This window comes from Bufo gargarizans, chromosome 3 (assembly GCF_014858855.1).
Source record: "Bufo gargarizans isolate SCDJY-AF-19 chromosome 3, ASM1485885v1, whole genome shotgun sequence".
Lineage (NCBI taxonomy): Eukaryota > Metazoa > Chordata > Amphibia > Anura > Bufonidae > Bufo > Bufo gargarizans.
In genome coordinates this window covers 94,582,571-94,607,199 of record NC_058082.1, presented here as the reverse complement: position 1 = coordinate 94,607,199, position 24,629 = coordinate 94,582,571, and the positions used below count along the sequence as shown (strand labels likewise).

Here is a 24,629-nt window from a genome sequence, read left to right as displayed (position 1 = left end):
GTGAAATGGGTCTTTGTTACATACAGGACACTAGTCTTTGTTACATTGTTACATACAGGACTCTAGTCTTTGTTACATTGTTACATACAGGACTCTAGTCTTTGTTACATTGTTACATACTTGACACCGGTCTTTCATATGTTGTTGCATACATGACACTGGTGTTTGTTACATTGTTACATACAGGACACTAGTCTTTGTTACATTGTTACATACAGGACACTAGTCTTTGTTACATTGTTACATACAGGACGCTAGTCTTTGTTACATTGTTACATACAGGACACTAGTCTTTGTTACATTGTTACATACAGGACACTAGTCTTTGTTACATTGTTACATACAGGACACTAGTCTTTGTTACATTGTTACATACAGGACACTAGTCTTTGTTACATTGTTACATACAGGACACTAGTCTTTGTTACATTGTTACATACAGGACACTAGTCTTTGTTACATTGTTACATACAGGACGCTAGTCTTTGTTACATTGTTACATACAGGACACTAGTCTTTGTTACATTGTTACATACAGGACACTAGTCTTTGTTACATTGTTACATACAGGACACTAGTCTTTGTTACATTGTTGCATACAGGACACTAGTCTTTGTTACATTGTTACATACAGGACACTAGTCTTTGTTACATTGTTGCATACAGGACACTAGTCTTTGTTACATTGTTACATACAGGACACTAGTCTTTGTTACATTGTTGCATACAGGACACTAGTCTTTGTTACATTGTTACATACAGGACACTAGTCTTTGTTACATTGTTGCATACAGGACACTAGTCTTTGTTACATTGTTACATACAGGACGCTAGTCTTTGTTACATTGTTACATACAGGACACTAGTCTTTGTTACATTGTTGCATACAGGACACTAGTCTTTGTTACATTGTTACATACAGGACACTAGTCTTTGTTACTTTGTTACATACAGGACACTAGTCTTTGTTACATTGTTACATACAGGACACTGGTCTTTGTTACATTGTTACATACAGGACACTAGTCTTTGTTACATTGTTACATACAGGACACTAGTCTTTGTTACATTGTTACATACAGGACACTAGTCTTTGTTACTTTGTTACATACAGGACACTAGTCTTTGTTACATTGTTACATACAGGACACTAGTCTTTGTTACATTGTTACATACAGGACACTAGTCTTTGTTACATTGTTACATACAGGACGCTAGTCTTTGTTACATTGTTACATACTTGACACCGGTCTTTCATACGTTGTTGCATACACGACACTGGTGTTTGTTACATTGTTGCCTCCCTATTTCCTGGAGAACAGTACCCCTCTGTGAATGCAGGGAGTTTTCTGTGAGAAGCGGCCGCAGTTAATGAGTAAATCGCATTAGATTGATACAAGGACCACGGTTCACTTCATGACTTCTCTGATAAATGGATCTTTTTGTGACCGGATTCGGCGTCTCATTATCCTCTGTTAGCGGAGGCCTCGCCGGTTCTGGGCCATTAACCCTAATAACAGGAGAAATAGCTACAAGACATTCCCACACTAATTATGTCATGGAGCCCAAGCCTCCAGATATCAACTCTGTAGCCCCCCGAAACTGAGAAACATTCGCAATCGCAGACAAAACTGGCTGAAATTGCGTGCCTACTCCCGCGGGTTTCCCGCAATGCACCCTGAACGCTTCCGGCCCTCACCTGCGACGCCCGTGTGAAAGAGACCATAGTGTTACCGTTTAATATCATGCCTATGAAGAAAACAGTAACTGGTAGAATATAGCGGACTCAATACTCATGGATGGTGATCAGTAAAAAGCGTAAATAAAAATGGCCAAATCCCCTCCTTCATTTTAGTGATATGTTCCTTTAATATCATTCCTATAAAGGAAACATCTTTTAAGAAAATCCTTTCATTCCAACATTTCCAAGGCAGGTCTGTGGTGTAGAGGTAAGTCTTCTGCCTGCTGTAAAGAAGGTCTGGGGTTCAGATCATATCAGAGTCAATGTAGTTTCTTTAGTGATGGTCTATTAGCTGAGAGAGGGCCCTTCTCCCAACTTCTATCATTAGTACTCACTGAAGAGAGGCTGCTGGCAGTGGCCCCTGACTGCCAGTAGGGCCCGATGGTGGCCCTGGCTGCAGGTAGCTCCTGGGCATCCTACATGACGCCTAGTTGGGTCCAATGTATATAATGAGGTAAAGCTTTATAACACATTGGGCTCAGTCGTGACTGTGACCTGTGCTGTACTATTTGGGGGAGCCATAGAGACTGAAGTTGAGAGCAAAGTCCGTGCATTTCTAGGAAGTCTGGGTGACTCTGTGACTAAATGGTAAAATGGATGCTGTAGGTCAGGGATGCTCAACATGCGGCCCTCCGGCTGTTGTAAAACTACAACTCCCACCATGCCCTGCTGTAGGCTGTCCAGGCTGGGAGTTGTAGAGGAACACAGGTTGGGCGTCCCTGCTGTAGGTCAATTACTCCCCCTAGAAGAAGCATTCAAGAGGAGAACGGACTCAGGAGACATAGCAGCAATCTGCAGCACCTATAGGTGGCGTTAGAGAGTCTGGTTCCTTCCTTCTGAAGCCCTCAGAGGTTTCTGGATCTCCTTGCAGAGACCCCGATCTGACAGACAATGCTCCCTGGGAATTAAGTATGCAAATTACTTATCTAGTCATTTTCCAATGCTCTTTAATGGGCTGGACATGACCTTAAAGGGGCCCTCTAACTTCAGTAAGTGGCATTTATCATGTAGAGAAAGTTAATACAAGGCACTTACTAATGTATTGCTATTATCCATATTGCTTCCTTTTGCTGGCTGGATTCATTTTTCCATCACATTATACACTGCTTGTTTCCATGGTTACGACCACCCTGCAATCCATCAGTGGTGGTCGTGCTTGCACACTATAGGAAAAAGCACCAGCCTATATTCACCCCCGCGGTCCCGGCCACCAGAGAGGCTGATGCTTTTTCCTATAGTGTGCAAGCACGACCACCACTGATGGATTGCAGGGTGGTCGTAACCATGGAAACGAGCAGTGTATAATGTGATTTAGAAATGAATCCAACCAGCAAAGGAAGCAATATGGAGAATGACAATAGATTAGTAAGTGGCTTGCATTAACTTTCTCTACATGATAAATGCAACTTACTGAAGTGAGACAACCCCTTTAAAGAGGACCTCTCCTCGCTCCTGACCTGCCTGTTTTAATAGCTTCATACATCCCCCCTGTAATAACCATTCTGGAGCAGCTATTCTTATGTCTCTATGTTGTGCCGTTCCTTTATTATTCCTGCTAGAACCTATTAATAAATTGCTAGCAGTCTGCAGTAAGGGTATAGAGGGGAGGCAACAAGTTGGGGGCGTGTCCCTGCACAGTCTGACAATAGCAGCACTGATTGGATAGAGTCAGTCTGTGCAGGGACACACCCCCAACTGGTTACCACCCCTCTGTACCCATACTGCAGACTGCTAGCAATTAATTCGTAGGTTCTAGCAGGAATAATAAAGGAGCGGAACAACATAGAGCCATAAGAATAGATGCTCCAGAAATGTTATTACAGGGGGATGCATGAAGCTATTAAACCAGGCATGTCAGGGACGGGTCCTCTTTAGAGGGTAGCTACCTATAGGTGGCATCCCAGAGACCAGTTTCTTCCTTTTATTCAATGACTGTCCCTTTACCTGACAGTAGTTATGGGGCGGTCTTGGTCTCGGACTAATATAATGCTATATATCAAGGCTTACTGCGGACATTGAACCCCTCTCGAGGGCCGGTGTCAACGTATCTGAATGTTACCCTCCATGATCCAAGTGAATCAGTTTAAAGACACCAATATAAAGTGTTTATGAGCTGGCACGGAAATGACGGATGCCACCCCCCCCTCCCCCGCCTCAGAAATGCCCATGTTCCTTGGCAGCCGGCGTCCCTTGTAAGCGGAGACGTCTTGTAGATGCAGAGTCTGCTCCTGGCTCTTAAGGGGGTCGCTTGTCACCACAAGACAACTTCATCACCTAGGGAAAGGGAGCGCGGCCAAGCTGTGGATGTGTCCGCCGCCTCGCCGAGCAGAATTAAGCTGTTGCAGCTGCGCTCATCCCAAGGAGAGGGATCTGTTAATAATCAGAGTCGGCTCCGCTCAGCATGCCGAGGTCTTCACTTGGTTTGCAGCGAACTCTTCTTTTAAGCCCTTGGCGCAGACTTTAAAACCTTTTAATGGCTGAACGCGGCCAAGTTTTCTTGTTAGGGGCTTGTGTCTCAACTAATTTCCAGAGACTCAACTCGTTAGCTGCCAAATGGGAGCGAGTCCAGCGGCCAGGGCCAGAGCCAAGTCCGAAATACTAATGGAACTGATGCCGGCAAGCTGTGCTACATTCATAAAAGAGGAGCCTGGTGCAACAATGTATAGAGATGATACCCAGTGACATCATTATCCCGGATCTGGCATCGATTAGTTGTGCCTAATATAGTAACGCTATCTCATGCCGACTGAATCCTGCATCTGGCCGAGGGGATGTCAGGAGATGGGGTCTGATACTTCAGGTTTCACAGGAGCTACCCCCCACCCACTCTAACTCCCAATTTATAGTGCTGCTGTTATGCACTTTGGGCACCAAATTATACTCCAGAGCAGCAGTCACAATTCAGTCGCAAGAGTAAATAAATGTATTAGCAGAAACATCACAAATGGTTCATCTGACCGCAATAATGCAGTGACAGCAGCTGAGTGATGTAATATGGTAACTCCACCAGCAGAATAGTGAGCGCAGCTCTGGAGTATAATACAGGATGTAACTCAGGATCAGTACAGGATAAGTAATGTATGTACACAGTGACTGCACCAGCAGAATAGTGAGTGCAGCTCTGGAGTATAATACAGGATGTAACTCAGGGTCAGTACAGGATAAGTAATGTATGTACACAGTGACTGCACCAGCAGAATAGTGAGTGCAGCTCTGGAGTATAATACAGGATGTAACTCAGGATCAGTACAGGATAAGTAATGTATGTACACAGTGACTGCACCAGCAGAATAGTGAGTGCAGCTCTGGAGTATAATGCAGGATGTAGCTCAGGATCAGTACAGGATAAGTAATGTAATGTATGTACACAGTGACTGCACCAGCAGAATAGTGAGTGCAGCTCTGGAGTATAATACAGGATGTAACTAAATGATTTTCCTATTTCATGACGTAAAGTCATAGTTTTATTAAAGACACGGAGGCTTCGTATTGCTTTCTCCTTCTTTACTTCCACCAATAGCAGCAAAGGAGAAATTAACATAATCATAACAATAAAGGCCCCTCCCCTCACAGATCCTATAATAAGCAGTGTCCTCTTCATAACTTCCTCTTTCTTTGAATCCACGACACCAACCGCCAACCATAACCGAAAACGAACCGAACTGGAACTGGGTCCGACACCGACCATTCTGGTCCCTCCAACTGAAGAACTAAAGCCAACATGGCGAACATCTCAGGAAACCTGGAACAACACGGAATGCCATCTGCCAAGGAGCTTTCAACCATCCTTGAAGCAGCTTCAACCTGAAAGAGAGAACAGACCATGGGCCCAGGTGAAACCGGCATGTCAGGACAAGAGCATCTGACACCAACTGCTCAAACAGACCCGAAAGGGGTTGAATGACCAACGACAATAAAGTGCATTAAACAAACACTACAATGGCAAAGAAACAACCAACAGGACAATAAATACAATGTCATTAATAAATAACAGGACAATAAACACCGCAAAGACATACACATAAGCAAGCCCTGAAAGAAAAACAACCCACCAAAAAACTCAAGGGAGGGAATCCAGGGCGGGCAATACTCGCCTCCGTGTCTTTAATAAAACTATGACTTTACGTCATTTAATAGGAAAATCATTTAGTTTTACAGCAAGACACGGAGGCTCATATTGCAAGTTCAAAGCCTGTCAATAATCGAAGCAAACAAATTAGCCGGAGGACGGAAATAGAACTCCCTGAACGTGGTAACATTAGACCAGTCGGCCAGGCGCATCACGTCCTCCAATCTGGCCCCCGAAACCGCCAGGGCGGTGGCCGAGGCCCCCCGTGCGGAATGGGCTGTGAAGACAGAAGTGTCAACACCCGCCAACGACATAACCCATTTAAGCCAACGTGCTAACGTAGGGCTAGTCACCGGGCCAAACGGATGCCGAATAGAAACGAACAGCTGTGGCCTGGTCGGAGACCTGTGTGCCAGAGTCCTGGACTCGTACTCCCGAAGGCACGCCACGGGGCATAAGATCGGAGACGTAGGAAAACTAGGGTAGGACACGAACCGAATGCTAGTCTTGGTGCGACGCGAGATGTTAAAGGTAACCCCCTCCGGGGTAAACGAACGCACGTCGTAATCAAGGGCCCTCACTTCCGACACTCTCTTACATGAAATGAGGCAAAACAGTGCCAACAATTTAGCGGACAATTGCCTAATGGAAAGAGCAGAATTCTCGGGCCAAGAGGCCAAAAAACCCAAAACCAAGGAGACATCCCAAGTAGTGGAAAAACGAGGTAGAGGGGGACGAGACAACCGTGCCCCCCGAAGGAGGCGAGACACAGAAGGATGTTGACCAGCCGCGACACCCGCGTAGCCCTCGTGGGTGGAAGAAATAGCGGACCTAAAAAGGTTAATGGTCCGATAAGCCTTCCCCGCCTCAAAGAGAGAGGTGAGGAAAAGCAGCAGGTCAGCTACAGGTGCCGAAACGGGATCCAAGTCCCGCTCCATGCACCAATTAGCCCAAGTTCTCCAGGCTGCCCGGTAAGACTTTCGGGTGCCGGGAGCCCACGCGCTGTCCAAAAGCCGTCGTGTCGCCGCCGAAATTCCCTCGAAAGATCCAGGTGACCGGAGATCCGGCACGCCAGCAGCCGCAGGGATCCGTCGAGGAGGAGGGGATGGTGAAGACCCTGAGGGTTGCGTAGGAGATCCAACCGGCTCGGGAGAAGAACAGGAACCTCCACCAGAATCTTCAACAATGAGGGGAACCAAACCTGAGATCCCCAGAACGGGACCACCAGAACCAGATCCGCCCGATGGCGGAGAACTTGCAGGAGAGTCCTCGGGATCATTGAGAACGGAGGAAACGCGTACAGGCGAGACACCGACCAGTCCTGGAGGAAAGCATCCACCGCCATCGCTTCCGGGTCCGGACGCCAGCTGAAGAACCGGGTCAGCTGCCTGTTGAGCCGGGAGGCGAAGAGATCGACGGACATTGGGCCCCATAAGTCCGAAATCGCTGCGAACACCAGCGGATCCAACTGCCAATCGCTGCCGTCAGACAGGTAGCGAGAGTTCCAATCCGCCTGAATGTTGCTCAACCCTGGCAAATACTCCGCCTGCACCATGATATCCCTGGACAGGCAGAACGACCAAAAATCTTTGGCCAAACGCGCCAAAGCGGCCGAGCGAGTACCCCCCAGACGGTTGACATACCGGACCGCCGACACGTTGTCCATCCGGAGCCGGATACACGCGTTGGCGATCCCGTTGGAGAAACTCCTCACAGCGAAGGACCCCGCCAAGAGCTCCAACGCATTGATGTGCAGGAGGGATTCCTCCGCCGACCAGGGACCCCCAGTGGAGACCCCGTTGCAATGGGCCCCCCAGCCCTGGAGGCTCGTGTCCGATTCGATCGTCAACTCCGGCAGGGATCCAAAGATTGCTCTCCCGTTCCACGCTTCCAGATTGGCTATCCACCAACTCAGTTCCTCCCGGGCTTCCGAGTCCAGAACCACCGCGTCCGCAAAGGAGGCACCGGTCCGAAGATGGGCGATCTTCAGTCGCTGGAGCGCTCGGTAATGCAGCGGAGCTGGGAACACCGCCTGAATGGAAGAGGCCAACAGGCCGATAATGCGGGCCAGGTGACGCAACGAGAGATGGGGAGCGAGGAGAGCATGTCTCAACTCCTTGCGGATCGCCCGCAATTTTGCCGTCGGCAGGCTGAGAGACTCCGAGAGCGAATCCACCGTGAATCCTAGGAACTCCATCCTCTGGGCCGGAGTAAGGCAGGATTTCTCTCGGTTGAGGAGGAACCCGAGACCCGAAAGCAGATCCGCCGTCCAGCGTAGATGTTCCAGCAATCCCGCTCTGGACTCGTGCATCAACAGGATGTCGTCCAGATAGATGATGAGACGCACACCCCGAGTCCTCAACCACGACACGACCGGACGCAGCAACTTGGTGAAACACCAGGGAGCTGAAGACAGCCCGAACGGCAGACAGGTGAACCTCCAGACCTCTCCCTGCCACCGGAACTGAAGCAGGTCTCTGGAAAGAGCGGACACCGGGACCGTCAGGTACGCATCCTTCAGGTCCAGTTTCACCATCCAGTCCCCAGGGATTAACAAGTCCCGAAGGAGATGGATCCCTTCCATCTTGAAATGACGGTAACGTACTACCGCATTCAACGAGCGAAGGTTGATGACCGGTCTCATCTGCCCGTCTTTCTTCTGCACAAGAAAGATGTTGCTGACCACACCCACCGATGCCGGGGGCGCAGGCTCTATTGCCAACTTTTGCCTGAGGGACTGCAATTCCGCGTCCACCAACGCACGATCCGCGCACGACAGGGGCACAAGCGGAGGGGAAGGAATCAGATAGGGGGAGCCCGTGAGCTCTATGTGAAATCCCCTTACCGTGGCAAGCACCCATGGATCCGCGGTAATGAGGCTCCAAGCGTGGGAAAAAAGCTGGAGTCGGCCCCCTACACAAGGTACCATAGAATCCCCCAACAGGGGAGCACTTACCCAAGGGTCTGCGGTGACTCGGGTTGCCCCGGAAGGAGCGAGAACGCCATTGCTGTCCTCTCGTGGTGAAGAACGGAGACGCGTTGCGTTGTTCCTGGAACTGAGGACGATGTCCACCGGAGCCTCTGGTCGCTCCACGGGCCTGGAAATTTGCACGGCCGGACAGGCGGCCCCTACCACTGCCGGCCCTATGAGAGACCCGTCCCTGAAACACTCTGCGCATCGAACTTTGGGCCTTGTCGAGCGCAGTAAAAGTGCCCACAAAACGGCCCATGTCCTTGATGAAGGACTCGCCGAAAAGGAGACCCTGGGCTTCCTTTCCTGCCTCAGTGAGCGCCAAATTAGCTAGTTTAGGGTCTATTTTAAATAAAATAGACTTGCGCCTTTCAATTGCCACTGCAGTATTGGCATTTCCAGTAAGGCAGATGGCCCTCTGGGCCCAGCCTCGTAACTCCTCGTGGTCTATAGGGGATCCCTGATTCCTGGCTGATTCGGCCAACTCTAAGATTTTGGTCAGCGGACCAAGGACATCTAGAATCTTGTCCTGGCAGCTGCGGAGCGCTGAATCAAGTCCCTTTTTTGAGTTCCAGCCAGTCTTGGCCAGAAATTGCGCCATTTTGGGATCCACTATTGGGGTCTCGCACACCTTATTGGGAACTAATGGCCTGGGACACTCAGCTCTGAGTTTATTGCGTGACTCGCGGGGAAGCGAGTGACGCACCCAGTGCTCCAAGTAAGCCCCCACATGAGGGGAGGGGAGCCATTCCGCAGAACGCGGATGATGTAAGGATTCAGGGTCGAACATAGGCTCGCCTGAGTCATCCAGTACCGCTACAGAGTGGGTAGCGTTAACAGGGGACACCACATCCCTGGCAGAGGAGGTCGCTGCAGCGGCAGCTGAGGGGCCCTGAACTGGGGGGGTGACCTCCTCCTCCGCCTCATAATCCACGTCCACAAATGCCTCCTCGTCTGAAGCCCCATCAGAGCCAGACAATTCTGGAGATTGCGCTCTAGCGCTTTTCCAAGTCCGCGCCCGTTCTGCCTGGCGGGAAGAGGCCCTTTTCCGTGACCTAAGCACGGTTTCTGGGGTGGCAATATGCGCACCAGTCAAAGTCCCCTGTGACACAGGGGGATCAATAGAGGTAGGCTGCGGTACGGTAATGGGGTCTAGCAAGGGCGCACTAGCGGGGTGTGCTGACAGAGCTTGGGCAATAGTCTGAGACAAAACTGACGACATGGAGCCCATGGCTACCATAATTGCGTCAGACACCGAGCGCTGCAGAGCCAGGGCCTGAGCATCTGCATCAGTGGGGTTAATTCCCTCAGGGGAGGAGGGGGGGCGACTGGCAATCGGAGGTGGAGTAGGGGCCGACATGTTTGATGCCTAAATGGGGGCAGCGCTGGGACCAAAAAGGGGCAAGTTTGTAATATGAGGCCGAGGTCACCTGAGACCGTTGAGAGCAGGGGAGCAGGAGCCGCCGACCGCGCAGGGATCCGGCACGAGTGACCGGAAGCAGGAAGAACTGAAGGACCGCCCCCAGAAGCCCGCGAAATGCGGCCGTCCTCACTAAGATGGCCGCCGAGATCTCGCGAGATCACGCTGCCGGCCGATCACAGAGGGCTTCCAAGATGGCCGCCGAGATCTCGCGAGATCTCGCGGCCACCCGAAAAATAGAAGCGCTGGGAAATGGCGCCACCGAAGATCGAGAGGGAGGATCCGCCCCTCAACCCTCGGGCCGCGCGGAAGCCAGTGAGGTAAAATATGTACAGGGGGGGAGCGGGAGACAGGCCAGCGACGTGCAAGGCAGAACCAAGACTATCACAAAAAGAAAAGCCGCACAGGAAAAACTGGGGGGGGGGGGGAACGCCCTGATGGCGCCCAAAAGGCGCCCTAAGGCACGTACTGAATAACCCTAAAGCGCAGGGATAAGCGCAGCGATCAAAAAAAAACCTAACCTGCAAAGCAAGGGGTAAGGAAAACGCAAGGGGAGCGCTGTACAGCTAACAGGGTTAGTCACCCAGTGTACGCAGCGCAACCCAAAAGAGACACCCAACACAAAGCTAAACACAGCAGAGAACAAAAGGTGCACTTAGCTTGGCAGCAGCAAAGAAAGAGGAAGATATGAAGAGGACACTGCTTATTATAGGATCTGTGAGGGGAGGGGCCTTTATTGTTATGATTATGTTAATTTCTCCTTTGCTGCTATTGGTGGAAGTAAAGAAGGAGAAAGCAATACGAAGCCTCCGTGTCTTGCTGTAACACTCAGGATCAGTACAGGATAAGTAATGTATGTACACAGTGACTGCGCCAGCAGAATAGTGAGTGCAGCTCTGGAGTATAATACAGGATGTAACTCAGGATCAGTACAGGATAAGTAATGTATGTACACAGTGAGTCCTCCAGCAGAATAGTGAGTGCAGCTCTGGAGTATAATACAGGATGTAACTCAGGATCAGTACAGGATAAGTAATGTATGTACACAGTGAGTCCTCCAGCAGAATAGTGAGTGCAGCTCTGGAGTATAACACAGGATGTAACTCAGGATCAGTACAGGATAAGTAATGTATGTACACAGTGACTGCACCAGCAGAATAGTGAGTGCAGCTCTGGAGTATAATACAGGATGTAACTCAGGATCAGTACAGGATAAGTAATGTATGTACACAGTGACTGCACCAGCAGAATAGTGAGTGCAGCTCTAGAGTATAATACAGGATGTAACTCAGGATCAGTACAGGATAAGTAATGTATGTACACAGTGACTGCACCAGCAGAATAGTGAGTGCAGCTCTGGAGTATAATACAGGATGTAACTCAGGATCAGTACAGGATAAGTAATGTATGTACACAGTGACTGCACCAGCAGAATAGTGAATGCAGCTCTGGAGTATAATGCAGGATGTAACTCAGGATCAGTACAGGATAAGTAATGTATGTACACAGTGACTGCACCAGCAGAATAGTGAATGCAGCTCTGGAGTATAATGCAGGATGTAACTCAGGATCAGTAATGGAATGTGGCTCCCCTTTTGTATATTAATTCTACATGTATACTACAGGATGATGTTTAGGGATAGAAATGTCCTTTATGTTTGTTATAAGAACTCCGCTGACGATACCATAATGGGGAGTGTAGCTCTGTCATCTACTATAGGTTCTACTGGATCAGTGCCAAAAGCTAAATTCCCATCATCTCTCCTGTAGAAATCCTACATAAGGGTCTGTTTAGTCATCTTGGATGTAGAAGGACAGGATCTTCATGAGTCCCGGGTAGTAGATTCATCCTGGTTCTTGTGTTGCTGTTCTTGGCTATCGTTGGTGGCGATTCATTAAAACAGAACAGTCTTCCCGCTCTGTTACTGTGGAGATGACGTGGTTTACAGCAACATTTGCTTCAAGGTGTCTGTCATGCCACGTTTCTCCTCGAGCTCCAGATCAAATCATACAAGATTCCAGATGTTTAGGATTCAAGGAGCGGATGTAGTCACCAGGACTAATTGTGTACGGACGGGATCCTACCCTGAACGTGTGGGTACAATGGAGGGTGGTGGGTCGTGTGGCAGCCTCTTACAAGTACAAATTACTGCTTCCCAAATAAATACATCGCAGGCAACAGGCGTCCAAACCGCTGGAAATGATGGAGCATGGCAACCTCTGGAGACCTACCTGAGGAGTCAACCAGTGTCCGGGGAGGCCCAGATGGTTTCCATCAACAGAGGTTTCCAAACAGGACATTTTTAGACTTGTAGGAAGAAAACAAAGGACGTTCTGTTGGATACATGGGTATAGAGCCAGGTAGGAGGTCACTGTGACTGGCAGCCAATGTACCACCGGGACCGTCCGGGCAGCGAGGTCAGAACAGGAACAGCCTACACAGTGATGTCACAGTACAGGGATAATACACACAGTGATGTCACAGTACAGAGATAATACACACAGTGATGTCACAGTACAGGGATAATACACACAGTGATGTCACAGTACAGAGATAATACACACAGTGATGTCACAGTACAGAGATAATAAACACAGTGATGTCACAGTACAGAGATAATACACACAGTGATGTCACAGTACAGAGATAATGCACACAGTGATGTCACAGTACAGGGATAATACACACAGTGATGTCACAGTACAGAGATAATGCACACAGTGATGTCACAGTACAGGGGTAATATACACAGTGATGTCACGGTACAGGGATAATAAACACAGTGATGTCACAGTACAGAGATAATAAACACAGTGATGTCACAGTACAGGGATAATAAACACAGTGATGTCACAGTACAGAGATAATAAACACAGTGATGTCACAGTACAGAGATAATAAACACAGTGATGTCACAGTACAGAGATAATAAACACAGTGATGTCACAGTACAGAGATAATACACACAGTGATGTCACAGTACAGGGATAATACACACAGTGATGTCACAGTACAGAGATAATAAACACAGTGATGTCACAGTACAGAGATAATACACACAGTGATGTCACAGTACAGGGATAATACACACAGTGATGTCACAGTACAGAGATAATAAACACAGTGATGTCACAGTACAGAGATAATACACACAGTGATGTCACAGTACAGGGATAATACACACAGTGATGTCACAGTACAGGGATAATAAACACAGTGATGTCACAGTACAGGGATAATACACACAGTGATGTCACAGTACAGGGATAATAAACACAGTGATGTCACAGTACAGGGATAATACACACAGTGATGTCACAGTACAGGGATAATAAACACAGTGATGTCACAGTACAGGGATAATACACACAGTGATGTCACAGTACAGGGATAATAAACACAGTGATGTCACAGTACAGGGATAATAAACACAGTGATGTCACAGTACAGGGATAATAAACACAGTGATGTCACAGTACAGAGATAATACACACAGTGATGTCACAGTACAGAGATAATACACACAGTGATGTCACAGTACAGGGATAATACACACAGTGATGTCACAGTACAGGGATAATACACACAGTGATGTCACAGTACAGGGATAATGCACACAGTGATGTCACAGTACAGGGATAATAAATACAGTGATGTCACAGTACAGGGATAACAAACACAGTGATGTCACAGTACAGAGATAATACACACAGTGATGTCACAGTACAGAGATAATACACACAGTGATGTCACAGTACAGGGATAATACACACAGTGATGTCACAGTACAGGGATAATACACACAGTGATGTCACAGTACAGGGATAATGCACACAGTGATGTCACAGTACAGGGATAATAAATACAGTGATGTCACAGTACAGAGATAATAAACACAGTGATGTCACAGTACAGGGATAATGCACACAGTGATGTCACAGTACAGGAATAATACACACAGTGATGTCACAGTACAGGGATAATAAACACAGCGATGTCACAGTACAGAGATAATAAACACAGTGATGTCACAGTACAGGGATAATTAACACAGTGATGTCACAGTAAAGCAATAATAAGCACAGTGGTAGTATTTGGGTACTGTCTGGTGGTATTAGTTGAGCACCGGGTGCTGGTATTATTAGGGGGTTGCACAGTGATATTATATTGGCTTACTTGGAAATCTTATTGTGATACTTTTATATTATATATGATTGTATTGCCTGCAGGGCTGTGAAGTCGGAGTCTATATTGACTCGTCTTGGACTCCTGCTGCGGGTTCAAATGAAAACACTAAATATCATATATTATTTATATATTTCATGTAATTATTTATTAAATGCATAGTTTGTCGCATATTTCTTTGCATAGCAATTTAGGAAAGTTTAGAAATTTGAATGCTATAAATATATGTTATGTCCAAAGCCCCTAATGATCAAGAGTCATTGATAACTATCAGGACTGAGGAGTCGGAGTCCCTTTTGGGTGGTTGGAATAGAAGCCCTGATCACTTGTACACCTTAGAGCAGTATTGTTTGGGCACCATATGGCAATATTTATGTATTGTATTTCCTCTATGGTGGTGTCCTCGTATACTAAATGGTTATATTATGTGGGCACCGGGTGATTATTGTTAAGGACTATTTTTGTATTTCGGATACAGATTGTGACTTTTAATATACTGTTGCTATAATTGTACAGTTTCCATTTTTACTCTTCGTTTATTGAAGATTCTCCCATAACCTTCTTCCAAAATAAAGGGACTGGACAAAAATGAGAGAATGTTTGGATCGTGGCCACCCCAGATCTGGATCCAGTTCTGCTCCCTTCCACGTGGACAGTCAGAATACAGGAGGTTTATAGGGATCAGACCGGAGATATATGAGGTTTCCACTCATGGAGTCATAAACAATATATAATATAAAATATTATGCAACGTGATATAATTATGTACAATATTTAATATGTGCAATATAATAGCAGATACAGTAATGAGACAAAGTGCAACATAATGAATGGAATACTTTTCCCCGACACTTGTAGACACAGATTTGTGACGCCCGTCTCATGTCTTCTCCGCAGGTTTGTCACCAGGTTCATAGAGCTGGATGGTTTGACTTGCCTCTTGAATTTCCTGAAGAGCATGGATTACGACACAGCGGAGAGCCGCATACACACATCCGTTATAGGATGCATGAAGGCTCTGATGAACAACTCCCAGGGACGGGCGCACGTTTTGGCGCATCCTGAGTGCATCAATATCATCTCCCACAGTTTACGGACTGAGAACATCAAAACCAAGATCGCCGTTCTGGAGATCCTGGGCGCCGTCTGCCTGGTACCGGACGGGCATAAGAAAGTCCTGCAAGCCATGCTCCACTACCAGGTGTACGCTGCCGAACGCACCAGGTTTCAGGTAAGGTAAATAAATGAGGTTATTTAAAGGGGTTCTGCCATGATTGATGTAAAAAATGAAAATCAGACATCCTGTAGTAGAGGACAATAGCTAACAAAGCGAGAACCAGCCCTGCACATTGCTCCACAGATCTCCACATTCACTGCTGCAATTGCTCAGAGGGTGTTTCCTTTCTGCTGTAGATCTCTCCCTTTCACAGCTCAGGGGGCATGTCCTTTCCTTTGCACCTCTCTGCCTATCACAGCTCAGAGGGCATGTCCTTTCTGCTGCACCTCTCTGCCTATCACAGCTCAGGGGGCTTGTTCTTTATGCTGCACCTCTCTGCCTATCACAGCTTAGGGGGCATGTCCTTTCTGCTGCACCCCTCTGCCTATCACAGCTCAGGGGGCATGTTCTTTCTGCTTCACCTCTCTGCCTATTACAGCTCAGGGGGCATGTCCTTTCTGCTGCACCCCTCTGCCTATCACAGCTCAGGGGGCATGTCCTTTCTGCTGCACCTCTCTGCCTATCACAGCTCAGGGGGCTTGTCCTTTCTGCTGAACCTCTCTTTCTATCACAGCTCAGGGGTCTTGTCCTTTATGCTGCACCTCTCTGCCTATCACAGCTCAGGGGGCATGTCCTTTCTGCTGCACCTCTCTGCCTATCACAGCTCAGGGGGCATGTCCTTTCTGCTGCACCCCTCTGCCTATCACAGCTCAGGGGGCTTGTCCTTTCTGCTGCACCTCTCTGTCTATCACAGCTCAGGGGTCATGTCCTTTCTGCTGCACCTCTCTGCCTATCACAGCTCAGGGGGCATGTCCTTTCTGCTGCACCTCTCTGCCTATCACAGCTCAGGGGGCTTGTCCTTTCTGCTGCACCTCTCTGCCTATCACAACTCAGGGGGCTTGTCCTTTCTGCTACACCTCTCTGCCTATCACAGCTTAGGGGGCATGTCCTTTCTGCTGCACCCATCTGCCTATCACAGCTCAGGGGGCATGTCCTTTCTGCTGCACCCCTCTGCCTATCACAGCCCAGGGGGAATGTCCTTTCTGCTGCACCTCTCTCCCTTTCACAGCTCAGGGGGCATGTCCTTTCTGCTGCACCCCTCTGCCTAGCACAGCTCAGGGGGCTTGTCCTTTCTGCTGCACTTCTCTGCCTATCACAGCTCAGGGAGCATGTCCTTTCTGCTGCACCTCTCTGCCTATCACAGCTCAGGGGGCTTGTCCTTTCTGCTTCACCTCTCTGCCTATCACAGCTCAGGGGGCATGTCCTTTCTGCTGCACCCCTCTGCCTATCACAGCTCAGGGGGAATGTCCTTTCTGCTGCACCTCTCTGCCTATCACAGCTCAGGGAGCATGTCCTTTCTGCTGCACCTCTCTGCCTATCACAGCTCAAGGGGCTTGTCCTTTCTGCTGCACCTCTCTGCCTATCACAGCTCAGGGGGCATGTCCTTTCTGCTGCACCCCTCTTTCTATCACAGCTCAGGGGGCATGTCCTTTCTGCTGCACCTCTCTGCTTATCACAGCTCAGGGGACATGTCCTTTCTGCTGCACCCCTCTGCCTATCACAGCTCAGGGGGCATGTCCTTTCTGCTGCACCTCTCTGCCTATCACAGCTCAGGGGACATGTCCTTTCTGCTGCACCTCTCTCCCTTTCACAGCTCAGGGGGCATGTCCTTTCTGCTGCACCCCTCTGCCTATCACAGCTCAGGGGACTTGTCCTTTCTGCTGCACTTCTCTGCCTATCACAGCTCAGGGGACATGTCCTTTCTGCTGCACCTCTCTCCCTTTCACAGCTCAGGGGGCATGTCCTTTCTGCTGCACCCCTCTGCCTATCACAGCTCAGGGGGCATGTCCTTTCTGCTGCACTTCTCTGCCTAACACAGCCAATAGCTCAAAAAAAAAGTAAGGAAACAACAACCGATAGATTAATAACATATAAATGTTTATTGGAATCCACATCACATAATTATTGAAATATATAGCACAGCGAAAAAGAAAAGGGCCCTATATTACTGGTTATAGCATAGAACCGCCACTGAGTACGGAAACAAACAAGACCAGATATATAATATTATTGGCCCAGTGTAATATTATACACCAGCAACAGCCATAAAAGCCAAATACAGATGGGCACGAACGTACAGATCATATGATTATTTGCTGGAGCTGTAATAATATAATGCATGTTTTGTTAATACTAATGTGAATATATAACACAGTTAGCGATATGTTACACCTGTGAATCAGGCGGTGTGGGGTATAAGAAGACGTGCTTCATCCATCCCACTGAGGCCTTGAGAAAGCGCCGCACAAAGCGAAACGGCCGTAGGCCGAGGAGTTGTGCTACATTGTTACCTCCCTGCATCAGGCACTTTAATTAATAAAAGGATAGTCTGCAAGTCGGGTGAGTGCCATGGATGTGCTTTTCTACGTTGGATTGTATCTATCTGAGCACCGCCCGGGACTTTATCGCCCACCTATGCCTCCGTAATAGAGGCCAAGGTGAGTGGTGTTTCGTTATTTGGGATTAAATAATCTAATCTATGCAAGGCCAAAGAAAAGGCCTAGACTCCAGCTAAATACACAAAAGTATTACAACAACCATACCCATTATAAGAGATGGTCAGTTCCACTCAGTGAAGGAGTACCGATTTTCCACCGAGTCGGCTTCGTCAGCCTGAGTTTTCAAAAGAAATTGCATAATGGCTGTGCTTCTCTGTACAAACATAACTGGGAAGGAACAGTTATGTTTGGGCTTCCAAAATGTTTTTTTTTCAGCCTACTTATTCCCTGTTTCAGCAGCAGAGCTGGATGCATTTCACTCAGAAGCAGGGGGCGTCCCGCTATGTTTGTTCTCAGCTCCGAAGCTCACAGAACAGATAAGGAGGGGGAGATCCCACTTACAGACACACATGAGGCTCCTGTGAATTCAGACGCAGCGTAGAAGCAGTTCTCTTATCAGGCTCACAATCTCCACCAGCTCTGACGCCCCCCGCGTCCTCTCTACCGGCTTCTGTGTCTCTGTTACCAGGGACGGATCTTGCCTGACAATAGGCAGTGGCCCGAAACTTGTGCTTGGTCCCTTAGACCCCATCATGTTTCCATAGATGTTAATGTGGGCCCCTCTGTATAGGGCCCAGTCATCGCTATTACCTGTACAGCTCCTGATAATAGGCCACTGATGATTTTTAGGGAATAGGAGACAGACTTAAAGGGCCTCTGATTTTATTTAGGGTAGACCCCAAATAATTACCGTACTTAATCCTAAATGAGAAGTTCTACAACCCGTCTCATACACCTAGTGCCTCAATTACTCACTATTTTCAGGATCTCTGCTTGCTGTCAAGGCATGAGAACACTCTTGTTTCCATTCAGAGACAGTCGTCCTATACATAGTTAGTCCTGCTGAGATATGGATACAATTGTATCCAGTCTAGACTATCTGGACTCCAGACTGATACGTTGTAGCACAGTAGAGATGTGTGCAGCTCATAGAGCAGTGCCGCCTAAACAGTGGCCCCATAGCAAGGATCAAACCGGGCCCCCACACAGGACGGAAGGGTTTCTGCCTAAACCCCTTTCAGTGACCTTTGGGCCATTTTTCCACTGCCTTGTTCGCTAAAAGTTGTTCCTTTAGAGCAGGCATGTCCAAACTGCGGCCCTCCAGCTGTTGCACAACTACAACTCCCAGCATGCTCTAATAGCTGTAAGCTATCCAGGCATGCTGGGAGTTGTAGTTTTGCAACAGCTGGAGGGTCGCAGGTTGAGCATGCCTGCTGTAAGCTATCCAGGCATGCTGGGAGTTGTAGTTTTGCAACAGCTGGAGGGCAGCAGTCTGGACATGCCTGCTGTAAGCTATCCAGGCATGCTGGGAGTTGTAGTTTTGCAACAGCTGGAGGGCCGCAGTTTGGACATGCCTGCTTTAGAGGGAGTCCTGACCAAGTTTCCACCTCCAGTAGAAGAGGTGATGATCCCAACTAAGACTGGGCCCCCTCTTGCCCTGGGCCCCACAGCAGTCGCATGGTCTGCCGCTATGGTAGTTACCCCCCGCACCTATATTAAGAATTGCTGCCTCTGAATGTAAGCATTCACTGACAGCTAGCGGGTATCTTTAAATTAGAGAGCCTGTTAGAAAACATTCATTTATACAGTTAAACTTTATTTATTGGAATTATCTAAAACTCGCATTATATTCACATACAAATGAATCACAGCACGACTGGCCCCAGCAATTCCGAAATCCATTTTTTAGCTTGAAAGGGCGATTAACAATCAGACCCTTCCCCACAGTTATGGCTGCAACGCTACGGTTTTCACACCCAGATTTATGACTCTGGAATAATACTTTGCTGCGCGGTGGATTCTGCGCTGGAAACACTTTGTATGTGTTGGAAGCGATTTCCATACATTGTATTTCTTATAGGATGTTGCATTAATTATTGCTGAAACAACAGCTGCTTCTGGGCAAGGTCTTCTGTGAGGTCGTCTCACAGCTGCTAGGAATTAGTGCTCTGCATAAGCGGGTGATATGGGCCATGCCAGAGTTCTAGGACCCAGAGTAGTAATGCGTATATAGGTACAGCGCCCTAGGGGCTATAATATTACTATTATGTGCACTGCATTCTCAGAGGTCGTTGTTACCGGCATAAGGTGTTTTACCTCCTGCGTTCCCCAAAATGCACCACAGTGAACGAGCTTAAAATGCTGCGGTGTGAGGTGATGTAGGGTGGATGGAGCCTTTATATGGTTGGCGAAAAGGAAAGCACTGACCAGGCAGATCCTGGACAGTAAGGGCTCATTCACACGAACTTGTGCTGCCCGTTGCCATATTGCGGACCGCATTTGCGGATCCGCAATACACAGGCGCCGTTCCGTCTGCATCCCGCATCACGGATGCGGACCCATTCATTTCAATGGGTCCACAAATTCGGAGATGCGGAACGATGCGGAACGGAAGGACGGACCAGAACACTACGGAGTGCTTTCTGGGGTTCCGTTCCGTGCCTCCGCACCGCAAAAAGATAGAACATGCTCTATCTTTTTGCGGAATGGGTCCAGTGAATGGGTCCACAAATGGGTCCACGATCCCCATGCGGCTGGGCCACGGTCGGTGCCCGTGCATTGCGGACCGCAATTTGCGGTCCACAGCACAGGCACGGGCTTCACACGGTCGTGTGAACGAGCCCTAAGGGGCCCACATGCCTGGGTTCAGATTCCAAAACACGTTTCAATTATTATTATCACTATTATTAGTCGTCGTCGTAGTACTAGTACTGCCACTACTACTAGTGTTGAGCGAACTTGTGTTTTCAAGTTCGGCGTACAAGATTAGGGTTATCTAAGAATTCCGTTATGGATTCTGCTCCCACTGACCATAAGTTATGGTTCATGGTAGTGGAATCCATAACAGAATTCTTCGATAACCCGAACCTTGTTCTCCGAACTTGAAAACACAAGTTCCCTCAACACTAACTACTGATATCCCTGGTGTCCAGTGGGATAGTAATCATATCTCTCTTGTCTAGTGGGTTAATGATAAGTTCCCGGGTGTCTAGTGGGTTAGTAATAATTTTTCGAGTGTCTAGAGGGTTAATAATAATTTTCCGGGTGTCTAGTGGGTTAATAATAATTTTACCGGTGTCTAGTGGGTTAATAATAATTTCCCTGGTGTCTAGAGGGTTAATAATTTTTTACCGGGTGTCTAGAGGGTTAATAATAATTTTCTGGGTGTCTAGTGGGTTAAGAATAATTTCCCTGGTGTCTAGAGGGTTAATAATAATTTTCTGGGTGTCTAGTGGGTTAAGAATAATTTCCCTGGTGTCTAGTGGGTTAATAATAATTTTCCGGGTGTCTAGTGTGTTAATAATAATTTTCTGGGTGTCTAGTGGGTTAATAATAATTTCCCTGGTGTCTAGTGGGTTAATAATAATTTTCCGGGTGTCTAGTGGGTTAATAATTTCCCTGGTGTCTAGTGGGTTAATAATAATTTCCCAGGTTTTCTAGTGGGTTAATAATAATTTCCCTGGTGTCTAGTGGGTTAATAATTTCCCAGGTGTCTAGTGGGTTAATAATAATTTCCCAGGTTTTCTAGTGGGTTAATAATAATTTCCCTGGTGTGTAGTGGGTTAATAATTTCCCAGGTGTCTAGTGGGTTAATAATAATTTCCAAGGTGTCTAGTGGGTTAATAATTTTCCTTGTGTCTAGTGGGTTAATAATTTTCCTTGTGTCTAGTGGGTTAATAATAATTTCCCTGGTGTCTAGTGGGTTAATAATAATTTCCCTGGTGTCTAGTGGGTTAATAATTTCCCTGGTGTCTAGTGGGTTAATAATTTCCCTGGTGTCTAGAGGGCTAATAATTTCCATGGTGTCTAGTGGGTTAAGAATAATTTCCTGGGTGTCTAGAGGGTTAATAATAATTTTCTGGGTGTCTAGTGGGTTAATTATTTCCCGGGTGTCTAGTGGGTTAATAAAAATTTCCCCAGTGCCTAGTGGGTTAATAATAATTTCCAAGGTTTCTAGAGGGTTAATAATTTCCCTGGTGTCTAGTGGGTTAATAATAATTTCCAAGGTTTCTAGAGGGTTAATAATTTCCCTGGTGTCTAGTGGGTTAATAATAATTTCCCTGGTGTCTAGTGGGTTAATAATAATTTCCCTGGTGTCTGTGGGTTAATAATAATTTCCCTGGTGTCTAGAGGGTTAATAATAATTTTCTGGGTGTCTAGTGGGTTAAGAATAATTTCCCTGGTGTCTAGTGGGTTAATAATAATTTTCCGGGTGTCTAGTGTGTTAATAATAATTTTCTGGGTGTCTAGTGGGTTAATAATAATTTCCCTGGTGTCTAGTGGGTTAATAATAATTTTCCGGGTGTCTAGTGGGTTAATAATTTCCCTGGTGTCTAGTGGGTTAATAATAATTTCCCAGGTTTTCTAGTGGGTTAATAATAATTTCCCTGGTGTCTAGTGGGTTAATAATTTCCCAGGTGTCTAGTGGGTTAATAATAATTTCCCAGGTTTTCTAGTGGGTTAATAATAATTTCCCTGGTGTGTAGTGGGTTAATAATTTCCCAGGTGTCTAGTGGGTTAATAATAATTTCCAAGGTGTCTAGTGGGTTAATAATTTTCCTTGTGTCTAGTGGGTTAATAATTTTCCTTGTGTCTAGTGGGTTAATAATAATTTCCCTGGTGTCTAGTGGGTTAATAATAATTTCCCTGGTGTCTAGTGGGTTAATAATTTCCCTGGTGTCTAGTGGGTTAATAATTTCCCTGGTGTCTAGAGGGCTAATAATTTCCATGGTGTCTAGTGGGTTAAGAATAATTTCCTGGGTGTCTAGAGGGTTAATAATAATTTTCTGGGTGTCTAGTGGGTTAATTATTTCCCGGGTGTCTAGTGGGTTAATAAAAATTTCCCCAGTGCCTAGTGGGTTAATAATAATTTCCAAGGTTTCTAGAGGGTTAATAATTTCCCTGGTGTCTAGTGGGTTAATAATAATTTCCAAGGTTTCTAGAGGGTTAATAATTTCCCTGGTGTCTAGTGGGTTAATAATAATTTCCCTGGTGTCTAGTGGGTTAATAATAATTTCCCTGGTGTCTGTGGGTTAATAATAATTTCCCTGGTGTCTAGTGGGTTAATAATAATTTCCCTGGTGTCTAGTGGGTTAATAATAATTTCCCTGGTGTCTGTGGGTAGTCTTAGGTTTGCTGTTTGCTCTCTTCATCGTGGGGTCTCTGCTGGATGCTCGGCTGGTCCTGGAGCCCAGGTGGTCAGGTGGAGTCCAGCTCCAGGTCTCCCAGTTACCAGGAAGGACTCGGAACTCGCTCCCTGAGGTTCTACCTGGAAACCTCTTCACATTCGTCATTTTGTAGCCATTTATTCTCCCAGTTTCTGTATATTTGACGGCAGCCGAGGAGAAACCTTGGCCCTCAGCAATGTCACATTTTGGACCTTAAAAATTACAGTCGACAACCGCCCTGTAAAGCTGGGGGGGGGGGGGGGGACAAATGTCCCTCTGAGACCATCGCCCAAGGGCTCAGATACCCAAGGGGTCGTCAGTGACAGTGAATAGAATGTAATATGAATTACTGACTTCTGATCGGATAAAAATAATATTAATTAGGAGCAAATTCACTTACTAAATAAAACTCCTGGGGTCTAAGGGAGAAGTAATAATATCCCAGCGGTCAGGTGGGTGAGTATCATCCCCACTGTCTATAGGGCTGATAACAATATTTCTGGAATGTATTGAGTTGGCTCCTAAATGGTATCCCCCCCCCCCCTCCCCCATGTCTCCTGCTCAGTAATAATTAATTCTGGCTATTAACGGGTTAACAATTTAATGGTAGCAGTGAGTAACAATGTCTATAATAATGAGCCTTTGTTTCCAGTCGTTAATAGTCTGCCTGGTATTCATTATATACACTGTATCAGCTGGTCAGTATAATACCTTCATCTACAGGTTAGAGGGGTCCTCTCACTTCAGTAAATGGCATTTATCCTGTAGACACAGTTAATACAAGGCACTTACTAATGTATTGTGATTGTCCATGTTGCCTCCTTTGCTGGCTGGATTCATTTTTCAATCACATTATACACGGCTCGTTTCCAGGGGTTGTGACCACGGCTGCAGCGCAGATACCACGTGGCCAGGGACAGGACCTGCTGCGCGTGTGTGCCTATGTGCGCTCCCACAGTCCTGGCCACCAGAGAGGTTGCCGCTTTTTCCTATAATGTGCAAGCACGACCACCACGGCTGGATTGCAGGGTGGTCATAACTTCAGTAAACAAGCAGTGTATAATGAGATGGAAAAATGAATCCAGCCAGCAAAGGCGGCAACATGGAGAATCACAATACATTAGTAAGTGCCTTGTGTTAGCTTTCTCTGCAGCAGGCATGCTCAACCTGCGGCCCTCCAGCTGTTGCAAAACTACAACTCCCAGCCTGCCTGAACAGCCTACAGCTATCAGCCTACAGCAGGGCAGTGTGGGAGTTGTAGTTTTACAACAGCTGGAGGGCCGCAGGTTGAGCATGCCTG

At 47.2% G+C, this 24,629-nt stretch overlaps 1 protein-coding gene across 6 annotated transcripts in view; it reads left to right on the top strand.

Moving 5' to 3' along the window:
• LOC122931045 (disheveled-associated activator of morphogenesis 2) overlaps positions 1–24,629 on the top strand; it is a 222,037-nt gene that overhangs the window by 111,647 nt on the left and 85,761 nt on the right. For all 6 annotated transcript variants that reach the window (XM_044284949.1, XM_044284944.1, XM_044284947.1 and 3 more), the window contains exon 6: positions 15,285–15,618. In XM_044284949.1, coding sequence (XP_044140884.1) covers positions 15,285–15,618 — 334 coding nt within the window. The remainder of the gene's footprint in view (positions 1–15,284; positions 15,619–24,629) is intronic.